General features: G+C 41.6%; 1 protein-coding gene and 1 pseudogene across 1 annotated transcript in view; one reads left to right on the top strand and one right to left on the bottom strand.

The window, feature by feature from the left end:
* The window catches only part of SH3BGR (SH3 domain binding glutamate rich protein), a 64,537-nt gene extending 45,520 nt beyond the window's left edge, over nucleotides 1-19,017 (bottom strand). Inside the window, exons 1-2 of the mRNA XM_065943468.1 lie at nucleotides 18,816-19,017; nucleotides 11,030-11,215 (exon numbers count right to left, since the gene is read on the bottom strand). Coding sequence (XP_065799540.1) covers nucleotides 11,030-11,215; nucleotides 18,816-18,860 — 231 coding nt within the window. The 5' untranslated portion in view covers nucleotides 18,861-19,017. The remainder of the gene's footprint in view (nucleotides 1-11,029; nucleotides 11,216-18,815) is intronic.
* LOC136173513 (glycine cleavage system H protein, mitochondrial pseudogene) lies at nucleotides 233-5,033 on the top strand (annotated as a pseudogene).
* Nucleotides 19,018-23,965: the final 4,948 nt, after the last annotated feature.

Raw genomic sequence — 23,965 nt, 5'->3', positions numbered from 1 at the left:
CCCTGGAGGAGGAAATGGTGACCCACTCCAGTATTCCTGCCTGGGAAATCGCAATGACAGAGGAGCCTGGTGGGCTACAGTACATAGAGTTGCAAAGAGTCAGATACAACTTAGTAACTAAATCACCACCAAGGGACTGGACCTGTCTCAGACTCTTCCAATACCAGGAGCTGCAAGATTACAGAAGGTTTAGAAACATGATCATTTTGCCCAAAGGGGGGGAAATTGTAGAATGATTAGAAACCAGGCAGCAGATGGAAATCAGAAGCTCAGTAAAGATCGGCCCTTCCTTACCCCCAACCCAGACCAGGCCACACTCAAGTCAGTCCTTCACCAGGTGGGTCCTGTCCTATGCCAACTCTCCAGCAGTGTGTTAGTCAATAGCTTGGAAAAGTTTCACGTTTTATCATTAAAACATAAAAGATCCTCCTCCAGTCCACTTTCCTGTTGCCACTCTTTATTGCTGGGGCTATGATGCAGTTTCAACAGTGTTGCCATAGATTCAACCTGTACAGAGTTAGTCTGGCCTGAACTGAACAGGACTCTCAAACATATGGTCATGTTACTGCCTACCCTCTTCTGACATGTGTTAAGAGCTTAAAACCAAAGACAGGCCACCTATGTTAAGAAGAAAATGTTATGTTATTCCTGTGTGTTCATCTTATCCAAAGTTTTGCTCTTTTCCTACCTGTCACTCTGATTCTCTGTGATTATTTTCTTCTTTTGTACTGAATGTATTTTTGTACTGAATGTATTTTTGTAAGCTGCCTCATATCTTAAGGGAAATATCACATACTGTGAGTGAGTCTTTGGTATTAGAAAGATTCATTGATTCCCAGGACACACACTCACTAGTTGTTGCTAAAGATTACGTGATAGGACACATTAGTAGTAGTAGTACTAGTAACTTGTTGTTGTTCAGTTGCTAAATCATGTGTGCCTCTTTGTGACCCCACGGACTGCAGCATGCCAGGCTCCTCTGTCCTAGACTAATTTCCTGGAATTTGCTCAAATTCATGTCCATTGAGTCAGTGATGCTATTCAACCATCTCATTCTCTGCCAACCTCCTTCTTTTGCCTTCAATCTTTCCCAGCATCAGGGTCTTTTCCAATGAGTCAGCTCTTCACATCAGGTGGCCAAAGTATTGGATCTTCAGCTTCAGCATTGGTTCTTCCAATGAATATTCTGATTTCCTTTAGAATGGACTGGTTTGATCTCCTTGCAGTCCAAGGGACTTTGCAAAGTCTTCTCCAACACCACAATTCAAAAACATCAATTCTTCGGCAATCAACTTTCTTTATGGTCCAGCTCTCACACCTGTACATGATTACTGGAAAAACCATAGCTTTGACTAGATGAACCTTTGTTGCAAAGTAATGTCTCTGCTCTTTAATATGCTGTCCAGGTTTGTCATACCTTTTCTTCCAAGGAGCAAGCATCTTTTAATTTCATGGCTGCAGTCACCATCCACAGTGATTTTGAAGCCCAAGAAAATAAAGTCTCTCACTAACATGCAAATTTTCTCCAGACATCTCTTTCTAAATTTTGGAGGGATTTCGAAATTTTTTGCTCTTCTTAACAACATACGTGTGTGTGTGTGTGTGTATAAGCCTGTATATATGTATATATAAAAAACATATATATATATATCTAATATATATTTATATATATATAACTAATGTATAATACTAGTATGTATAATATATTATGCTTTTCCCTCTTCCATCATAAGGAAAAGACAAAAACTCAATAGAAGAATATTCAAAAGATATACAGAAGAAGACATACAAATATAAAGAGCTACACAATCTCTTTACTAATGGCCACAGTCAAAGGATGCCTTCTGTGTGCCTCCATGAAACTGCCACAGGGAGTCAGGGTGGATGGTTTAGAACAATCTTTAAATACGAGAGGGGTTGGTGGTTTATTTTGTTAAGTAGGAAAAAATTTTTAAGTGTCTGCTATGGTCATCATGTGTTTTCATAAAATTGAAAAGTACATTTTACCAATATAAAAGTGATAAGAATTTATAACTCACAAAGGTTCCACCTCACTTGACCCCAGCCCTGACTCTCAGGCCCTTGAGGGAGGTCAGATAAAAACAAATATTAAAACCTTCTCACACGATGATACACAGATATGGGGGTTATGTCACCCAGTGCTTCAAATATCCATGATACCATCTTCTTTCAGGCTTCCCTTGTGACACAGTGGTTTAGAATTCCCCTGCAGTACAGGAGACCTGGGTTCGATCCTTCAGTCAGGACAATCCCCTGGAGAAGGGAATAGCAACTGACTCCAGTACTCTTGCATGGAGAATCTCATGGACAGAGGAGCCTGGTGGGCTACAGTCCATAGTGTTGCAAAGAACTTGAGATAACCGAGTAACAAACAAGTAGTCAAGTAGTAGTTATAGCACAGGGAATTATATTCAGTATCCTGTGATAAACCATAATGGAAAGGAATATGAAAACAAATGTATGTATAACTGAATCACTTTGTTATATACCAGAAACTAACACAACATTGGAACTCAACTACACTTCAATAACATTTTTTTAAAAAACAAAGAAGGACTTCCCTGGTGGTCCAGTATTTGAAAATCTGCCTGCCAATCAGGAAACACCAGTTGGATCCCTGTTCCTAGTTGGGAAGATACCACATGCCACAGAGCCACTAAGCCCATGTGCCACCAACTACTGAAGCCCACGTGCCTAGAGTCTGTGCTCGGAAACAAGGGAAGCTACCGCAATGAGAAGCCCATGAACCGCAACTAGACTGTAGCCCCTGCTTGCCACAACTAGAGAAAGCCCATGCACAGCAATGAAGACTGAGCTTGGCCAAAAGTAGACAGGTTTATTAATTTAAAAAGCAAAGAAAACTTGACCATAATGGCAAAACAAAAGATAATTTTTATTAACATGCTGATATGTACACTATCAAAGTTATATGGAAGATATAATAAAATTGTCATCATACTGAAAAAAATTAAAAAATAAAATAGCATATTCAGTAGCATCAGTGTGTTGAAAACACCCTCCCGCTGCCCTAATCAGGTGGACATCCTGTCCCCTCTTGCAGCTCTGAGTCTCCAGACATATTTGCCTCTCTGCTGCATGGTTGAAGACCCTTTTAGCTGTGCCCAGGACCAGGCAGGCACCCCAGCCCTCACATAGGTGAAGATGCACAGATTCCAACTTGGCATCAGCAAATAAGTCTGCTACTTCCTGTTAGTATTTTTCTGCCAGGCGGGTGACCTGGTCTCCACTGGGCCTGGCTTCCTGGTGGTGTCCCCTTTCTGTAGCTAGAGGTTGTCTGCCATGCAGATGACATCTTCATCTGTTCTGCCCAGAGCAGCAGGAGTTCAGGCTGGCAGGGACACGATGATACACAGAACCACCCATGACACCAGCCCTTGCACTGACCTGGTGCAGAGAAAGCCACTGATTGCCCTTGAGGTTCCCTCTAGCTGCTGCCATCATTATTTGAGAATTCACAGAGGCCATTGAGTCAACTTAAATGATAGCCTTATTCTGATGGTCCACATTTCTATCATGTGGAAAGATATGTGAACCATCCAGATTTATGCCATTTTATTTTTTTAAAGCAGGTTTATTACTTTATTTTTTAAATTTTCATTTTATATTGGAGGATAGTTGGTTCACAATGCTGTGTTAGTTTTAGGTGCATAGCAAAGGGATTCAGTTATACATAGACATATATCCATTCTTTTTCAGATTCTTTTCTCATATAGGCTTGACACAATGGACATGAGTTTGAGCAAATTCCGGGAGATAGTTAAAGACAGGGAAGCTTGGCATGCTGCAGTCCATGGGGTTGCATGCAAACAGTCAGAGATGACTTAGCAACTGAACAACAACAATGCCATTTTAAACCTGACACATCCTTCAGAACTTTGAGTCTCTTTTTAAAATTGGAATCTGCAATACAAATAGTCATTTTACCTACTTTCTGAAAACAAGGTCCTCTGCCTCATTAATGCCCTTTTGTTGGGAATATCCACAGATTGCAGAAAAGCAAGTTTAGCAAAGCTGCTAGTAAGAAAAACTACTACTACCTCTCTGAATGCAGAAAGAATTCAAAACAGCTGCCCCCGGTCCAGCCAGCTCGCTCCGGCTTGCTCCGGCCCGGGGCCGCCCCGCCCCGCCCCCGCCGGCCGGCGTGCTCTGGGTGCCGCGCGGAGACCCTCTGCACCCGTGCGAACAGGGCGCTGCAAGCGGTGCGGAGCGTGCGGGCCGCGGGCGGGAGCCTGCGCGCCATCTTGGCACCCAGCGCGCCCTGCTCGCCGCGGCCATGGGGACTGCAGGCGGGTGCGGTCCGGGCACTGCGCACCGGCCCTGCTCTGCTGTCGGTGCGGAAATTCACAGAAAAACACGGATGGGTAACAACAGAAAACGGTGTTGGAACAGTGGGAATCAGCAATTTTGCACAGGAAGCTTTGGGAGATGTTGTTTACTGTAGTCTGCCTGAAGTTGGGACAAAGTTGAACAAACAAGAGGAGTTTGGTGCTTTGGAAAGTGTGAAAGCTGCTAGTGAACTCTATTCCCCTCTATCAGGAGAAGTAACTGAAATTAATACAGCTCTAGCAGAAAATCCAGGACTTGTCAACAAGTCTTGTTATGAAGATGGTTGGCTGATCAAGATGACATTCAGTAACCCTTCAGAACTAGATGAACTAATGTGTGAAGAAGCATATGAAAAATACATAAAATCTATTGAGGAATGAAAATGGAACCCCTAAATAAACTACTTTGAAACAACTTAATCTAGCATAGTTGTCTTAAATTAGTGGTGGATAGATATTTAAAAAGCAACTTTTAGCAAAAGAAACTACTTGTAACAATGTTTCCTGAAGAAAATACCCCTTAACTTTCTAATGCCTTCAGATAAACACTGTGTATCTTTTCCACAGCATCCTTTGATTTTTAGGCTAGGCTCCAGTTATAATATTCAGAATTCCTGAAATTATCTCTGATAAAACTAATTATAAAAATTATGTAATTCAAGGATAACATGGTTATCTTATCCCTTATATGACATTGTAACTTGCTTACAGCTATCCTTGGATTTGGGTCAAAATTATCTTCCCACTAGAAATAACTGCCAGTGGAGAAAAGTTTGTTAGTTGTATAGTGTCCAGTGAAGAATATTACTGTCTTAATTTTGCAATATACTGTGTTTGCTGGTGCTATTTTTATACAGTGAAGCAACAGCCTTGCAGGAGAATAAACAATTTAATAATAAAATATTCAACTTCTTTAAAAAAAATCATGTATGCTTATCTCATTAGAGCTGTATTTATAATAGGAAAACCCATCTTAAAAATAGAAGTCTCTTTTCTTAGTTGGGAAATCTTTTCTTCTTCCACAGTTACTACAGAAAGCATTGCTAGATGACAGTAAAATGAAATAAGAAATACCTTTGAAGTTCTAGTCCTACAGCAGAAAATAACTACAGAATTTTTACTCTGGGATAAACATAGGTTGAAAGAAAATACTTCAGTATCGTCTCCACTGTAACTAATCTTAATTGAAAAGGACAACGAAAATAAGAAAAAGTAAGAGATTTAAAACTCTACTTTCACTAGAAAAGTACTAGAAGAAAACGAGATGATTCCTTTAATGATATTAGAGTGCTGAATGATTTTTCTAAACAAGACATAGAGTGCAGGAACTATAAAATATATTAATAAACTGTCTACAGAAAATAAATGTTAAGCCCTGCATTCCCAAAAAAAAAAAAAAAAAAAAACACTTCAAAAAGTCAAAAGACAAATAAGAAACATAGGGAAATATTTGCAACATCTATGGTAGTGAAAGGGCTACTTTCCATCATAAGTAAAGATTCTCACAAACCAATAAACATTACCTATAACTAAACAGAAAAAGTAGAAAGTCATTGAAGAAAACACAGAAAGCTTATAAACAGAGGAAAAGATGTTCAATCTCTGCTATAAAGACAGAAATCCAAGTCAAAGCAGTGAGAACACATTTTTCATCTAACAAACTGATTAAATTTGCATACAGAGTATTGTCAAAGTCACAGGAAACCAGCCACACCCAAATATAAGCTGGTACAACTACAGTCCAGATTTAATATCTATTGAAATGTGAGACACATATATGCTGTAACTCAGCACATCTTCTAGGAATTTATCCTATATATATACTCAGACTTAACACAAAGTTCTGTATGTGTAAAGAGACTTCTGCAGCATTGTCTGTAGCTGAGAAGAGACATGAAGTTGCTCTGTCGTGTCCGACCCTTTGAGACCCCATGAACTAAAGCCTGCCAGGTTCCTCTGTCCATGGGATTTTCCAGGCAAGAATAGTGGAGTGGGTTACCATTTCCTTCTCCAGGGGATCTTCCCAACCCAGGGGTTGAATGCAGGTCTCCTACATTGCAGGCTGAGCCAGAGGAAAGCTGAAAACAACCTGAATGGTTCCCATTAGAGAACTGTGCCAATTAATTATGTCATATACAATGGAATGTTTTGCAACCATTGAAATAAAGAATATGTGACCCACCAATCCCACTCCTGAGCTTCCATGGTGGCTCAGTGGTTTAAAAAAAATCTGCCTGCAAAGTGGGAGACATGGGTTCATTTCCTGGGTCAGGAAGATCCCCTGGAGGAGGAAATGGCAATCCACTCCAGTATTGCCTGGAGAATCCCATGGACAAAAGAGCCTGGTGGGCTACAGGCCATGGGGTCGCAAAGAGTCAGGCACAACTAAGCAACTAACACACTATATACTCCAATATAAAATTTTAAAAAGCTTTTTAAAAAGAATATGTGTAGCTCTGCAATAACCTCTGAGATACAGTTATTAAATGAAAAGAACAAAGTGTATAGTTTATTTCCATTTTTTTAAGTGATTAACAATGGTTAATACACATACAAAATTCATGGAAGGCCAAACAAGGAATTGCCAACATTGGTGGGTCAAAGCAGGATGGCTACATAACTTGCAGGGCCCAGTGCAAATAAAGTAGTAAAAATAAAGTGATAAAAACAAGGCAACCCTTTTCCAAAAATCATTATGAATTTCAAGACAGCAACAGTAGAGTGTGAAAACAAGCAGAGTGCTCTCTTGAGTGGGGCCAGGTGTCACTTGCCAGGTGGTGGGCTCATAAAGCTGACCCACCTCAGAAAAAGGAACAAGAGGGGTCTAAAGTGGGAGGAAGAATCATCTCCACTGTGGACAACTCTGGAACCATTTTAATTTTTCTGTGTGCACACAGACTCATTTTTCGATTATTAAAATACATTTTATATGGACCTTTCTGGTGGCCCAGTAGTTAGGAATCCACTTTGCAGCAGGGACTGTGGGTTGGACCCCTGGTTGGGGAACTAAGATCCCACATGCAACTAGGCAACTGAGCCCAAACACTTCAACTACTGAGCCCTCACCCCACAACTAGAAAGCCCGCGCACCACAACAAAAGATCCCTCATGGCTCAACAAAGATCCCCCATGCTGCAACTAAGACCCAGTGCAGACAAATAAATAAATAAATTTTTAATTTCTAAAAAATAAAAATTGGCCATCACCACTGTCCCCCACCCCAAGAAGCCTTTTTCTCCCTTTCCTCATATAATAAGAATCACAGTTCTTAGAAATTCAGGTCAGGTTGGAGAGATGTCCAGAAGCCAAGCAGTCTGAAGGGTGTGGGGAGAGGAGCGTGGTATACAGGGGAGGGACCCTCCCTTACCAAGGAAATACTTTCCTCACTCTGGGAAGCCCCAACTTCAATCACAAGAGAGCTGGACCGGACCATTGCTCCTTGTTTAGTTACCAAATTGTGTCCAACTCCTTGTGACCACATGAACTGCCTCACACCAGGCTCCTCTGTCCTCCACTATCTCCTGGAGTTTGCTCAAATTCATGTCCATGGAGTCAGTGATGCTATTTAACATCTCATCCTCTGCTACCCCCTACTCCTATTCTCTTCAGTCTCTCCCAGCATCAGGGTTTTTTCCAATATGTCAGCTCATTGCATCAGGTGGCCAAAGTATTGGAGCTTCAGCTTCAGCATCAGTCTTTCCAATGAATATTTAGGGTTAACTTCCTTTAGGATTGACTGGTTTGATCTCCTTGCAGTCCAAGGGACTGGCCATAAGTTCCACTAAATAACTGCTCAACACCTTAAACATGTTTGAAAACACTTTCACATCCACAGGACTTTAAGTTTAGCCTCTGAAGAAGCCTAACACAGCCACGTAAATTCACACAGCCCGTGAATTTACCCAAAAGCCATGTCCACCCAGAATCTCAGAAAATGACCTTATTTGCAAATTGGGATATTGGCTTCCCTGGTGGCTCAGATGGTAAACAACCCACCTGCAATGCTGGAGACCTGGGTTCAATCCCTGGGTCAGAAAGATCCCATGGAGAAGGGAATGACTACCCACTCCATATACTTGCCTGGAGAACCCCATGGACATAGGAGTTATAACTCTGTGGGTTATAATTCCTGGGGTCGAAAAGAGTCAGACATGATTGAGGAACTAACACTTTCTCTTTTTACTTTCACAGATGTAGTTACTTATGATGAGGCCATGCTGGACTAGGGTGGACCCTGTTCCAATGACTTCTGTCCTTATACGAAAGCCATGTGAAGACACAGAGAGACCCCAAGAAGAAGGCCATGTAAAGATGGAGGCAGAGATGGACATGATGTGTCAACAAGTGGAGGACTGTCAGAGATGGCTGGCAGCCACCAGAAGCCAGGAGAGACACATGGAGAGATTTTTGCTTAGAGCCTGCAGCACAAACCAACCCTACTGACACCTTGATTTAAAACTTCTGGCCTCCAGAACTGTGAAAGAATACATTTCTGTTGTTTTAAAGCACTGTAACCATCAGCTAGGGACGCCATAACAAAATACCATAGACTGGGTGGTTTACTAACAGAAATGTGTTTTGGGTTCAGCATCATTGAGTGCTGCTCTCTTCCTGGCTCACAGACAGTTGCCCCTGGCTGTGTGATCACAAGGTGAAGAGAAAGGGGTCTCTTTCTCTTCCTCCTCCCATAAGGGCACTAATCCCACCATGAAGGCCCCACCCACAGGACTTCATCTGATCCTAATCACCTCCCAAAGATCCCTTCTTCAAATACCATCACCCTGGGCCTTAGAACTTCAATATAGGAATTTAGGGGGACACGAACATACAGTCCATAAGAATCACGAGATTTGTGGTATTTTGTTATATCAGCCCTAAGAAAGTAATATAAACCCCCAACAGCAGAACAATTCATGCTTCAGATGAGAGGTCTGAAAGCTTTTCTGTAAATGTCGTATCATGTCATCTAGTCACTCAGTCATGTCTGACTCTGAGACCACATGGACTGTAGCCCACCAGGCTCCTCTGTCCATGACTGTAGTGGGTTGCCAGTTCCTTCTCCAGGGGACCTTCCTGACTCAGGGATCAAACCTGGATCTCCTACTTTATAGGAAGATTCTTTACTATCTGAACCACCAGAAAAGATAGTAAATCTCAATGTTTCTGGCTTTGTGGGTCAGATGGTCTCTGTTGCAACTGCTCAGCTCTGCCATCATGCAAAATTAGCCATAGGCATTAGGTGGTGAATTAGTGCAGGCATGCTCAATAAAATTTCACGAAAACAGATAGTTGCAGGCCCTGGCACTTGGGCTGTAATTTGATGACACTTGCTTTAATTGAGAAATATAATAATAAAGAGAAGCTGAGCTAAAGGACCAGCAGTTTTGTATAGCAAGGAGAAAAGTGGTGACTTCCCTGGCAGTCTAGTGGTTATGACTCCATGCTTCCAAGGCAAAGGGCAAAGGTTTGATTCCTGGTCGAGGGATTACAATCCCACATGCCATGTGGTGAAGCCAAGAAAAATAAAAATTGCTTATAATTTTTAATAAATAATTAATTTTTTATAAAAGAGAAGAAGTGAGTGAAAAAATCTTATGCCAGGCTCCAACATCCAGAAACAGCACAGCTCTGGGTATTTAGAATCATGATGGCCAAATCTGAAAAATGACCTGGAAGACTTAGATGACCACTCAAAGCTAACTCCAGTTCTCATGCTCCAAAGTCCTTTGAGCTTTTAAATGTTTCTTTTCAACAATTTGATTTACTAAGCAGAATCTATAAACCCTGAGGAAAAAGTGATTTTATGGTAAAATGAATGACTAAATGTATAAAATAAAATTGCTATTATAATTAAATGACCAGAAGAGTTTTTGTTGGTTTTGTTTTGTTGTTTTTGGTGGTTTACGAACAACAGACATTTATTTCTCACAGATCTGGAGGCTGGAAGTCCCAGGTGAAGGTGCCAACAGATTCAGTGTCTGGTTGAGTACCCCCTCTCTGGTTCATAAATGGTCGTCTTCTTGTTGTGTCCTCACAAGGAGGAAGGGTGTCCAGAACAGTTTTTTAGCCATTTAGATGCATTTACACAAAACTTTCTGCCTGCAATGCAGGAGACCCGGGTTCAATCTTAGGTCTAGAAGACCCCCTGGAGAAGGAAATGGAACTCCAGTATTCTTGCCTGGAGAATTAGATGGACAAAGGAGCCTGGCAGGCTACAGGCCATAGGATCACAAAGAGTTGGACATGACTGAGGGACTAAAACTTTCACTTTCACTTTCACACAGAACTTTACTTCTGCAAATCATTCTTTGCAAAGGTGAACGTGTACCCAGTGGATGCAGGTGTATCCTACCAGGTTGATCAGAATGTCTTTTCAACTAAATGCTTGTTTTGTCTGGACAAGTGGCCTCCTCTCTTCAAAATAAAAGAAAAAACCTAAAGGAATCCCAAGAACTTCTGAATCATCATTTTATTGTTTCTATCATTTTTTAAATCTTAACTATTTATTCTTCACCATGGATCTAACCATCCAGGTATTGAATGGTAGAAATAGATCACAAGCTGAAAAATGTCAACAAATGTAAATGCTACCTCAAAGCTTATCTGCTTTAATTTCTGATAAACACACATGCAGAAAAATTTTCAGAGAAACTAAATCTCACCCCACAATACTGCTCCTCATTAAAGATCTGAGGAGGCAGCGGAATCCCATTCTGAGGTTTCTTCTCTCCAGGAACATTTTCTCTCATCCACTTCCTGTTGTCTTCATCTCCAGCAATATCAAACTCCTTAAAATCGATTTTATTAGCTTCCAAAAAGCCCACAACTTCTTGCTGTTTCTTCCTAATCTAGTCACGAGAAGAAAAAGATTACCATTAGGCTGTTTTGTAAAAACCCTTTCTCCAACTATACCATACAATACAAATAACTTTGCTAAGTATTTAAACAAGAAAAATCATAAAATCACACTTCTTCATCCCACAGGATCAAAAGAGCAATCGTTTAAATTCTGAAATTTTAATCTCATCAATGTTTAAATCATGATATACTCAACCAAATAGGAATAGAGATATTATCATCAAAGTTTTTATTTGAGGTCTTCAAAATACTTTTAATTCTATGCTAAGCTTTAAAGCCAAACAATAAATAGGAATTGGTTACAAAGAACAAGATGATAGAAAGAAGGAAAAAAACACAATTTACTATGAAACTCAAATACCAAGTACACCCACACTAAAAGGCACTATTCACAGTTATGAAAATGGGAACATGAGTCATGCTGAACAAAAGTAGCTTTAGAAATAACACAGGAAACTGAAAAGTCCACATGGAGATTATTGGAAAAGGAAGAGCAGGGAAAAAAACTAGAAAAGCTGGTGGATATTTCTCCTGGCACATGAAAGAGTAATGCAGTAAAATAACTGCTCTCTACTCACATCCAACTCTTTAAGTAACATCAAAGTGCAGCCACACCTAAGAAAACCCAGAGGCCCTTTTCTCCACATGTGGTTCACAAGTAAGGACTGTACCTACCAATGTCATTTCTTTGTGAATGTGGCCATCTTGAAATCTTAACACTCCTTCCCCAGAAACAATTACAATTTTCTCTCTTCAGTCAGAATTTTTCTCTCTTAAGTCAAGGAATTCACTCCCAGAACGCATGATGCCTTTTTTTTTTTTTTTTTTTTTTTGACTGAGGGTATGTGGGATCTTAGTTCCCTGACCAGGGATCAAACCCGCATCTGCTGTATTGGAGTCTTACCCACTGGACCACCAATCTTTTTTAAAAACACTGGTAAACAAGTTACAGCAGACTGTGGACCACATTGTAAGAACTCTGGGAGAAACTTCAGAATGATCAATAGCATAAACCAATCAATACTCATCTATAGATTCCCTACCCTGCACAAGACATGGTGCCAAGCTCTTCACATGAACAGATTCATAAGATGTTATTTGGGTTAAAAAAAAAAAAAAAAAGTCAAGAACTCATTTGTATAGATGATAAAGAGGCACAATATGGTCTGTTCTTAAAATTAAAAGTTTAAATTAGTATCTTCTTTGACATAAAAATATCCAGTATCTTAAGTCCTCTGAATGGACTATTGCCTCGCAACGAAAATCATCATTAAGAATGTTTTCTAGGATATGAGTCCCCTTGTCCATTTCATGTAACTTGTTTATCAGCAGAAGGACTAGATTCTGAGGATTCCAAACAAATGCTGAAAAGGTACATGCCCATCCTAAACCGAACATCTAGATTCAAATCCTCTTTTGTTTAAACCCAATTCGTTCGATAAAGATATATATAGTGAAAGTCACTCAGTCGTGTCCGACTTTTTGCCAGCCCATGCTGGATTAAGTAGCCTTTCCCTTCTCCAGGGGATCTTCCCAACCCAGGGATCAAACCCAGGTCTCCCACATTGCAGGCGGATTCCTTACCAGCTGAACCACCAGGGAAGCCCAAGAATACTGGAATGGGTAGCCTATCCCTTCTCCAGCAGATCTTCCTGACCCAGGAATAGAACCAGGGTCTCCTGCATTGCAGGAGGATTCTTTACCGGCTGAACTTTCAGAGATTTATACACCTCCCCAAAATTCTTATTTTATTCATTTTTGCCAAAATGATTGATGATATCAATGACTTTTGTGTAGAGGTTCTTTCCTAAGGTAAGGTAAAGAAAGACACACATGAATGCTTATGCCCTAGAACCAAATCACCACCAAAAACAAACCCTATGTAATTTGGTTTGGGTGGTGACTTGACTATATATAGATATAGCATATTCATTATAATGTTACTGTTTAATAATTTAATTAATATAAATTACTGTTTTATAATTTCAATTAATGTACAGTGAATATAAATTATGGGCTTCCCTAGTGGCTTAGATGGTAAAGAATCTGCCTGCAATGCAGGAGATCTGGGTTAGATCCCTGGGTCAGGAATGTCCCCTGGAGAAGGGAGTGGCAACCCACTCTAATATTCTTGCCTGGAGAATCCCAAGGGCAGAGGAGCCTGGCAGGCTACAGTCATGGAGTCACAAAGAGCTGGACACGATTGAGTGTCTAATACTTACCTAAATATAAATTATATATAAATTTTTGTATATGAATTACATATGCCCATATATAAATGGTAATCATATGTTTTCTTAATTAACATTTGAACCATCAACATAACAAAGATAAAGCAACTAAAAGCATTAGGTCAATAAATTAAAGGCTGCTCTTAGCTACAATACAACATTTAATCCATAAGACTCAGGCCAAGGGATCTATTTCAGTTTGGGGCAAGCGTAGACAAAAAATAAAAACAGAAGTCATACAGAAAGGAATAGAATGATGGAAGGTCCCTTAAGAATCTGGCATAAGCACTTGGGCACATTCCTGAGTGTCACATCTCTCAGAACCAATGGACAGACTGCTTACTTCCCCACCAGGGTGAGCTTCCCCAAGGCTATGCTAGGGGAACCCCAGATCGCCTCGTCCTTCTAGTGAAACCAGACTCCAAATTCCCCGGCCTCACGGCGGAGTTTCTGAATATCAGAAAATCCCATCAGACATGACGACAGGTTGTTGGGCTGAATTATTACTTTAATTAATCACGTTTTCTCTACATACTCTCCAACCTGTTCATAATTGCTTATGTCACTTTATAAATTACTTACTCCTTTAGCTATTTTTGGAGATAACTTTTCTGTTTCAAAGAGTAGAGACATCTTCATTTCAGGTAGATTTACTTTTAGTTAAATATTCAGAAGGCAACATTCTTTATTCTGTTCAAACCCCTCTCTTCCTTGCTCCTCAAATACCTTCAGCCTGGCTGAAGTTCACTTCCCCGTGGATGAGATTCCCATCTCTATTAATCATGCCTCAGGAATTAACTGAATCACTGTACAATACACTTGAAAGTAACACAACATTGCAAATTAACTACCTGTCAATTATAAAAAAGAAAAACTTAAAAAAAAATTATGCCTCAGGACTTGAGGTGGGATGGAAAGGGATTTCATTTTATTCCACAATTTCTAAATAGATGGAGAACATTTTCCCAAGTCCTGATTTATTTTTTCTCTTCTGGAAAGCCAAAGAAAAATGGAGAAAACAGGAAAGGAAGATCTGTTGACTATTATCCCTCTCAAGACAAGCAGTTACATCTACAGAAAGTTGACTTGACTGTTGGGAACATGATATTGCATTAAAGTTTATCTCTCAGCACTTCATTCAAAAAAAGAGAAGAAAAATAAAATCTGCCATCCTGGACTTCCCAAACACCAATCACTAAAATGGGTCAAAAGCACTGCTCTCCTAGCTGTCTGGAGCACTTGACTTCTCCTGGGGGCTGAAGAAGGGTCTTAGGATGAGCCCAGAGGGAGGGGTGAGCACGTGACTTCACCTGGCTGGCACGTGGCCTTTGCCCACACTCTGATACCCATTTGAGTGTGGGTGCACTCTCCTGCAACACCCCCTTGGTGGACCCTTGTTCAAGGAACCCCACTACACACTTCCCACTCCTTGCAGTCAATGTACAGCTTTTCTCCACATGGCCTCCCAAGCTGACCCCAGGGATACATCAGCCCCCAGAGGGGGCCTCCCCTTCATGGCTTCAAGGGGAGGAGTGGTGCAGAGCCCCGCAAAAGTCCTCACGGCAGACACACTTCTCCCTGCATGCCTCACCCCTTCTCCCCTCTCCAGGGTGCCATGGCCAAGGCTGCCTCCTTCTTCTGAGCAGCCTCTCTGGAGGATCTGGGGTCCTCAGGGTCTGTGTCACTTGGAACCTTCGGGACTTCAGTGGAAGCTCAGAAAGCTCTGTTTTCCTATCCTGTTACATTGACTCATAAGAAAGTGTCAATCTCAAAGAGAACAGTCTTGTGGTTGCCAAAGGGGAGGAGGGTGTGGGAGAGATGGAGTGGGAGTTTGGGAGTTTGGGAGTGGGAGTGGGACTTTGCATCTGCAGATGCAAATGACTGTATATAGAATGGATAGACAAGGCCCGACTATATAGCACAGAGAACCATAGCCAATATCTTGTGATGAATCGTAATGGAAACGAATCTGAAAAAGAGCATATATGAATATATAACTGAATCACTTTGGTATACAGCAAAAATTAACACAATGCGGTAAGTCAACTATACCTCAATAAAATAAATCAAAAAATAAAAAGACAGTGTCATTCTGGGTCCTGAAATCACCAACCACTGTTGGTGACTGTGATGCGTCAGACTGATCTTTGGGTCACTCGCTTGGCATCTCCCGCTTATTGTCTTGTACAGTTAGAAACCTCTCCAAAACAGGTGACTGCACTGTAATATAAAGCATGCTGCATCTAAGTGACAGGTGACCGGCGAGTCCATCCTGGCCAGGAAGGTTGTTATCTGAGCCGAAGCTCTGCTTGTCCATCACCTCATCTGCAAAATGGATAGAACGCTGCCTCTCTCCCAGGGCTGGTGAGAACCGAGGAATGCATGGAAAAGCATTTCGCACCACAAGTTGAGTAGCTGCGCAGTCGGGCACCCAGCACACTGTTACCTCATTGTCTCATCCTGATGGCCACACCAGGCAAGAATTCTGATCACCATCTTAAGATAACAAAACTGAGGTGCAGTGAATCAAAGAATTTTCCAAGGGTCACACCCAGAGTCATCAATTCAAGAGCTACGTTTTTCCCTTTATGAAGTGATAAGGTTAGTCACTCAACTGTGTCTGACTCTTTTGCAACCCCATGGACTGTAGCCCACCAGGCGCCTCTGTCCATGAAATTCTCCAGGCAAGAATACTGGAGTGGGTAGCCATTCCCTTCTCCAGGGGATCTTCCGACCCAGGGAGAGAATCTGGGTCTCCTGCATTGTGGGCAGATTCTTTACTAACTGAGCCACCAGGAAAGCCCAAGACTGGAAAAAGGACTAAGAAATCCACGAGCAATCATTAGTCTGTCCTTAATGATGGTGGCTCAGGGGCTGTGCATCTTGAAAACAGGGAGGACTGTCCTCTCTCCCCTTTGTCTTCAGACCCTTGCAGCAATGGCCTGCAAACAAAAACACAACCTTTTCCTGCTCCCAGGGTCTCTTCACCCACATCTGTCTCTAAAGTGGTAAATCAAGGAACCACAGTTTGGCATCAACTATTAAAACAGAGGTGTAATATACAACTTTACAATTGGTATTTTCCTTTTTCATTTATTTCATTCACCCAACAGAAGTCATGATGCTCTCTCTGAAGATATCACAGGCAAGAACCTATTTTTAAAGCATAGACTGAAGAAATAAGGAGTAAAAGTTTTGTAGACCAACCACCATCCACACAGCATAAGTGCTGGCAGCTGCTCTGGGCTGTCCTGCAAAGAAACTTCCAGGTGAAATTCCCTCAACCAGGAAAAATCATTAGCACAGACACCATAGGAATAATCTGTTCTTATTCTTTATGATAAGACAGAAATTCTTCAAGTTATGTGGCTTGAGATAATTATTCTGAACATCATCATAGATGAAGACCTTCTAATATTAACTAATAATTATAATAATGACAATAATATTGATTAACAATTACTAATAGTATTATTAACATTTAACATTAACTAATAATTATAATATCCAATAGTTATAACAATTATACTATTAATAACTAATAATTATAGCATTAACTAATAATGATAATATTTATTAAGCACTTAACACCTTGCTGGGCACTCTTGGCTTACTGACGCTTACTTACTGACCCTTACTGACCCTCACTCTTAACTTACTAAGTCTTCATGAGAACACTATAAGTTGAATTCTATTCTTATAGTCATTTTACAGACAAGGAAATTGAGGCTTAGCAAGGTGAAATAACTTTCTCAAGGTCACATTGTCCCACGTGGCACCAAAACATTTGCTTATAGCAGCAGAATGAACTAGGATTTTTCAAGATCCAGGAGTAAACAGTACCCCTTCAGATCCTCCCAGGCTAATTAAATCATGTTCCCAAATTTCAAGAATGTAGGAAATCAGAAAATCCTAAGAAAGGACCTGTTTGTTCATTGTCTTTGTTAAGGATATCTAGGGTCACTCAGACCTGATCTATGGAATATGTAGAAGATTGACAGGTTAGCAGTAAAAGTTTCCAGCAATGAGTGTGTCAACAGATTATGTGAAGCCCATGATAAAAGCCATTCTTCCATGATGAAAGCCATTTTCTTTAACAAAAAAATTTTTTTAATCTAAACAATCCAAAAGTGTGCTTTTTGTAGATCAAAGTTTCTGAGGTCATCAACAGCTGCAAAAGACTTTGCAGTTTTACATTTGGAATTTTTTCATAAAATTGGAACATCATGAAAGATGTTTGGCAGATCACTAAACAGTTGTGTCAGAGGGAAGGTCCAGGCTCTTTTCTCAGGTTTTCCTCTTGTCCTCTCTGGAAATGGTGTGAACTTTCAGGGCTGGAGGTGGGTGGTAGGGGAGGGGGGATGGCATTCAGTAGCTGCTGTTAGGATTGTTCCCTGGGCCAGTCACTTGCCTAGGGTGTCATCCTGGCTGAGGGCCCACTGAAATCCAAGCTGCAACCTGAGAAGTTCCAGGAATCAGATATAAAAGGAAACAGCCCCTGTGCTGGTCTTCACCTCTCAGGGCTAATAAAACTGTTTTCTCTCCACAGCCTCCCAGGTGTTAAAATGCCGGTCCAAATATCAGTCCCAGATAGACACTGCAGGTTCAAGTCTAATATCAAAGCCTGAATCATTTCCAAGAATAAAATGATTCCCTCTCTTACCCCTATTTCTTAAAGCACAGAACGAAGGCTGGACTTAGAGAGATGGTTGGGTGATTCTCAGCCTTGTCCCAAGGAAATCAGATAAAGCACCTATTTTTGGTCTGTTTGGATTCCTAGAGCATTTAAATCTGTAGCCTCAGAGATGTTTGGTTTTTTTTTCACTGTGACATCATTACCCTCAAATAATAGTATTACACATGCTAACTTTACACTTTCCTTAGGATTACATCGCATACACAAGTCATTACAGCCAAGGGTCATTTTAGTAATCTGGCCCATCATATGCTAAAAATGTTGTTACATAAAGTGTCATTTACTTGCAATTTTAAATTTGTCTAAGTCTCACAGGATGAAGGGCAGAAACATTCCACCAAAAAAAAAAAAAAAAAGCCTCTGATTCTATCAAAGATGCGACACCACAGACATAAATCACACATTGAAAGTCCTAGCATCCAACACACGCCCCTTCCTCAAATCCCCTTCCACACCCAGCTGCCCCAGATCACACGTTTTACACACTTCTTCTACACCATTTAAATCAAGGGAGAGAGCAAAGTGCTCGCAGGCTTACTTACACACGCCTCAAAAAGAAATGTAAGCCCAGCGCTGGGCCATACCCGCTGCTTCTACTTCCAAGTCTGAGTTTTTCAGAAAAGAGGACGAGAAGAAAGGCCCCGAATTCCATCAGACACCTACCGCTATGGACCCAGATGATGTGGCAACAAACACTTTGATAACCATTTTGAGAGTCGGAATGAGGATTCCCCCCAACACACCCCTGCGAGGGAACGCGGAGCAAGACGGATTCTGACAGCGACACAGACAAGTGCCAGATGGGGGCTGGCGGGGCCCCAGAGCTGTCTGAGCGCCTGCCTCTCGGCTCAACTTAAGCCCGGCCTCTCCCGGGCATCCTGGGCTCTCCCCTCCATTGGCCCGGGAATATTTGGGGATCTGGCAAGAAAATAGTTGATTGGTTGATAAAAGCAGCCACTGCACCCTTTCCCTTACCACTTTAAAAGCCCGACAACTGTCCCTAAAAGGCAAGGCTGCGCTCTGCACCAATCAGAGGCCTGCGCGGAGATGCCAGGGGCGGAGGGAGGCGGGGCCCGGGGCGGAGGGAGGCGGGGCCCGGGGCGGAGGGTGGCGTAGAGAAGGGAAGGACCTGGAGAAGCCCAGAAAACCATCTCTGTCCCAGAGGAGTCTTTGTTTACAGGGCATTTGGCAAACGCACAAGGAAGGGTCAGAACAGCCACAGAAGCCTTTTAAATAAAGACGGGCTTCCTTAATTTAAAATTTTATGACAGATTAAAAAATTAAATGACCTTCAACTGGAGTCCGCTTTAATGAATCTCCACTTTAATTCTGCATTACATAGGTCTTGCTTTATTATATTTTTGCGTCAGATAAATTTCGCTGAGTGAAAAAAATGAAGAAGGAACAAGTGATGAAAGTTTACTCAAGAAAGTACGTTTGTCATTAGTAAGAAAGAGTATCCCTTCTGGATCAGCAGTAGCGGTTGGTTACTAAATAATGTTTTTAAAGGGTGCGTGATTTTTACTATTAAGCCATTCAGCAGTGGCACCTAATGTACAAAGTATGTTTGGTTTTTTTTAATCTTTTGACCACACTGCATGTCACGTGTGATCTTGGTTCCCCAACCAGGGCTGGAACCAGTGCTCCCAGTGTTAGCAGAGAGGTATTTAAACCGCTATTGTGCCAGAGAAGTCCCAAAAACATGTATTTGCTAATTAATACTTAATCGTTTAACCCTATATGCAAAACAGAAAAAGAGACACAGATGTACAGAACAGACTTTTGGACTCTGTGGGAGAAGGTAAGGGTGGGATGTTCTGAGAGAACAGCATTGAAACAAGTATACTATCAAGGGTGAAACAGATCACCAGCCCAGGTTGGATGCATGAGACAAGTGCTCAGGGCTGGTGCACTGGGAAGACCCAGAGGGATGGGATGGAGAGGGAGGCAGGAGGGGGGATCGGGATGGGGAACACATGTAAATCCATGGCTGATTCATGTCAATGTATGGCAAAAACCACTACAATAATGTAAAGTAATCAGCCTCCAACTAATAAATGGAAAAAAAATACTTAATCGTTGTTCATTATCATTTATGAATACTCATCTTTCCCACATTCAAGTCTACTCTGAGGAATACCTTAATGAAACCTTCCAATACAATTCCAATGGATACAGTTAAAAAGTAAAACAAATGATGTTTTTCTTCATTGAAAAAAAAAAAAATGCAATGAGCTGCCACACAATAGATTCCTTTAGGAGTGGCCTGTCTCCAGTTTTCTCCCTTTACCACCTGTTTCTCCTAAAGAACTGAAGCTGACAAGCCGAGGGCCGTGTCAGATTTCACTGACACCCTAGAGCAGGCTGGGAGGTGGCAGCCTGCTTGTCAGCACCAGTGACATCAACAAACAAATTGTCTCCACTATTTTGGAGCTGTTGGGGGGAGGGAGATCTGTTTGTAATAGGCTTTCTCTCTGCGTCTTATTTGTATAGATGATTCGAATTCTGTTAAACATTAGCATTAAAACTCTAGTAAGAAGCCCAGATAGTAGACACCCAACTCTCTTGATGGGTTTCAAAGTCAAGATCAAGGGCATTTGGGGCAAAGATGGAAGGCTATATTTAATCTTCTTAATTGTCTTAGGACTTCCCTGGTATTTCAATGGTTAAGGTTCTGTGTTCACTCCCACTTCGGGGAATGAGGCTTAGATCCCACATGCCCTGTAGCATGACCAAAATATGAATATATAGTGATGGAGCATTTATGTAAACAAAGTTCTCCTCTTTAAAAAAAAAAAAAAAAAAACTGAGAGAAATAACCAAGTCACTCTCTTATTTTCAATCCCTTGCTACTCACGGAGGACATGGCTGTGGGATCCAAGAGAAGGGAGGAACCTGTCAGGTTTTTGCATCCAACCCCTTCACCAGAGCCAGGTCCAGAGGCCTCTTCCACTCCCCCTCACATAAGCTGCTTGCAAGAGAAGGCTACCCTGGGCCCAGAATATAGCTCAGTTCATTTACATCAGAATGAATGGTCAAGATGAACCCACCATAATTTAAATTACAGCCTCAACATGCAAAGTTTACTCCCCAAATTAGGTGAAGATGATTAATGCTTCCCCAAATTTAAGTCACAAGCTTTTTGTTTAAAAACCCCACCAATGCTCTCTCTTGGATCGATGTGCCCTCATGCTTCAAAGATGGATTTTCCTGCTATTATCTAAATAAAATAGAGCTGTAACACTGAGTTGTAACATTGATTTATTTAAGAGCTATAACATAATCCGTTCAAGACCTAAGAGCTGTAACATGGTCTGTCCAAGACCCAGGAGCTGAGATCTGTGGAGGGGGCTTTAATGTCCGTCACTCCAAATTTTTGTTGTAACAAGACAAAGAACCAAGGAGCATACACTCGCCTGACATCTATGGTGCCGTGACTCGGATTTAACCTGGCTGAAACAACCTCTACACGGAAGAGGCCAAGCACAGCAGGAGGCCAGTAGAAGCAGAACGAGAAGAAAATCCAGCGCAGGGGAAGGCCTGTCGTCCTGGAAACCGGGGCAGCGAAAAACGAACTCCGCAGAAAGCCCACACGGCTCAGGCTCAGATTCCAGAAGACCTCCAGTTAAGAAACCTTGGACCGGTGGACAAAACCCTGAGAAGGATTGTCAGAAGATCCTCTGACCAATCCTGAGGAAATCTGGTACACTGATGGAAGCAGCTTTGTCTTGGATGAAAAAAGAAGAGTCGGATATGCAGTAGTCTCCAGTTTTGAGATCATAGAGGCTAAGCTTCTGCCACCAGGTCAAGCTGCAAAATGCAGTGCCAGTTCAACAAAGATATAAAATTACAGCCAACCACGGAAAATATCACCCTTAGATGGACACCACTATGAGGACTCTGAGGCTTGAGACTAGCAAGAGGGGGATGCTCAATACCCCTCGCCTTCCCAGGTCAGCAGGAAGTAGCCAGCAAGATCTCGATGCCCCCATTCCCAAAGAATTGGGCTTCCCATCTCTTGAGGGGGGAATGTTAGGTAGTTAGAATAGGGAAAAGGAGTCCAGAATGGCAATGGCTAAAAGACCTGGAAGGGAAAAGCCCGTGAAAATAGAACAAAGGAAGGTTCGAGGACTGGAGTGAGAATCTCAGGTAAAACAAACAACACTCCTGGCTGGCCCAATTTACACAGGACAGGCCCAGGGAAACAGAAACATATAAAAAGAGGAGCCAAAACTCTTCTCCCTCGCTCTCTCCCACGCGATGGGGCACTCTTCTCTTCCCGTCTTTGGATCGACGTGCCCTCACACCTTGAAAATGGATTTTCCTGCTATTATCTAAATAAAATAGAGCTGTAACACTGAAAAAAAAAACCCCACCAACTCATTGTACCTGGTGATTCAGATGGTAAAGAGTCTGCCTGCAGTGCAGGAGACCAGGGTTCAATCCTTGGGTCAGGAAGATCCCCTGGAGAAGAGAATGGCAACCCACCCCAGTATTCTTGCTTAGAGAATTCCTCCTGCCAGAGGAGTCTGGCAGGCTACAGTCCATGGTGTTGCAAAGAGTCGGACATGACTGAGCAACTAACACTAACTAAAGATTATAAGTCATTTTGGTTTTTCTTCTTTTCCGTATTTTCAAAATTCCTACAGGGAATTCCCTGGTGGTCCAGTGGTTAGGACTCTGAGCTCCCACTGCAGAGGCCACAAGTTTCATCCCAACTTGGGGAAGTAAGATCCTGCAAGCCACACAACCAAAATAAAGAGATTTTAAAAATTCTATTCTTAATAGTGAGTATATACTATTTTGTCATACAAAACATTTTTTCAACACCTTAGTCCTAAGTCCACCACATAAGCATATTATGTTGCTCCAAATATTAAAAAATAAGCTCTGAATATTTCTTAATGTCTTTGTAAATCGTAATATACACTGTGGCTCATGTGCCCAGAAAATATACATTTATTGATCTTGTATATATACTGATTCTGCATAGCCACAGCTTACTCTGGCTTATTAAATTATAAAAGTCTCACAAGAAACTTCAGACATAAAATTGGGACAAATTCTAGAAAGGTTAAATATGACTCTATTTTTCATTATTTATAGGACCTAAGTCTATGGGGTCCCCTATGGGGTCTTCCTGGGACAAACCCCTCCCTCCATATCCTCTGCCGGCCTCTCCTTTGTAGAAAAGCTATAGTCCCCCAGGCCTTCCCTGAGTCGCAAAAGCCTGGTTCAAGAATTACTGATTGGGCTTCCTTGGTGGCTCAGTGGTAAGAATCTGCCTTCCAATGCAGGAGACATGGGTTCAGTCCCTGGCCTGGGAAAATCCCATATGCCACAAAGCAACCAAGCCTGTATGCACAATTATTGAGCCTGTGCTCTAGGGCCCGAGAGCCAAAACTGCTGAGCCCACATGCCACAACTACTGAAGCCCTCTCACCCCAGAGCCAGTGAGAAGCCCATACACTGCAGCTGCCCCTGCTCACTGCAACTAGAAAAAAACCTTAGGCAGCAACACAGCCAAAATAAATTAAAAAATAAAACTATTCTTTAAAAAAGAATTATTGATTAAAAGTATGTGAACATGTAGTGAGAAAAGTAGCAGTTCAACCAAGAGAATTGGTAACAATTTAAACAGTAAATCAGCCATATGGCAGTCACAGAATCTTTAGTTCCTCCCTGAAGTACATGGATAACATATCTCATGCACATTCCTGAGTTGTTTTAGAGATACTAAAGCCCCCACCAATGGAAGAGGCTAACTGAATAATGTCCGTGAGCACATAGCCCTCAGACTGACTGGAGCCTGA

This window comes from Muntiacus reevesi, chromosome 8, assembly GCF_963930625.1.
Source record: "Muntiacus reevesi chromosome 8, mMunRee1.1, whole genome shotgun sequence".
NCBI classification, from domain to species: domain Eukaryota; kingdom Metazoa; phylum Chordata; class Mammalia; order Artiodactyla; family Cervidae; genus Muntiacus; species Muntiacus reevesi.
Note: the sequence above shows the minus strand (reverse complement) of the source record. Positions and strands in the feature narration are given on the sequence as shown.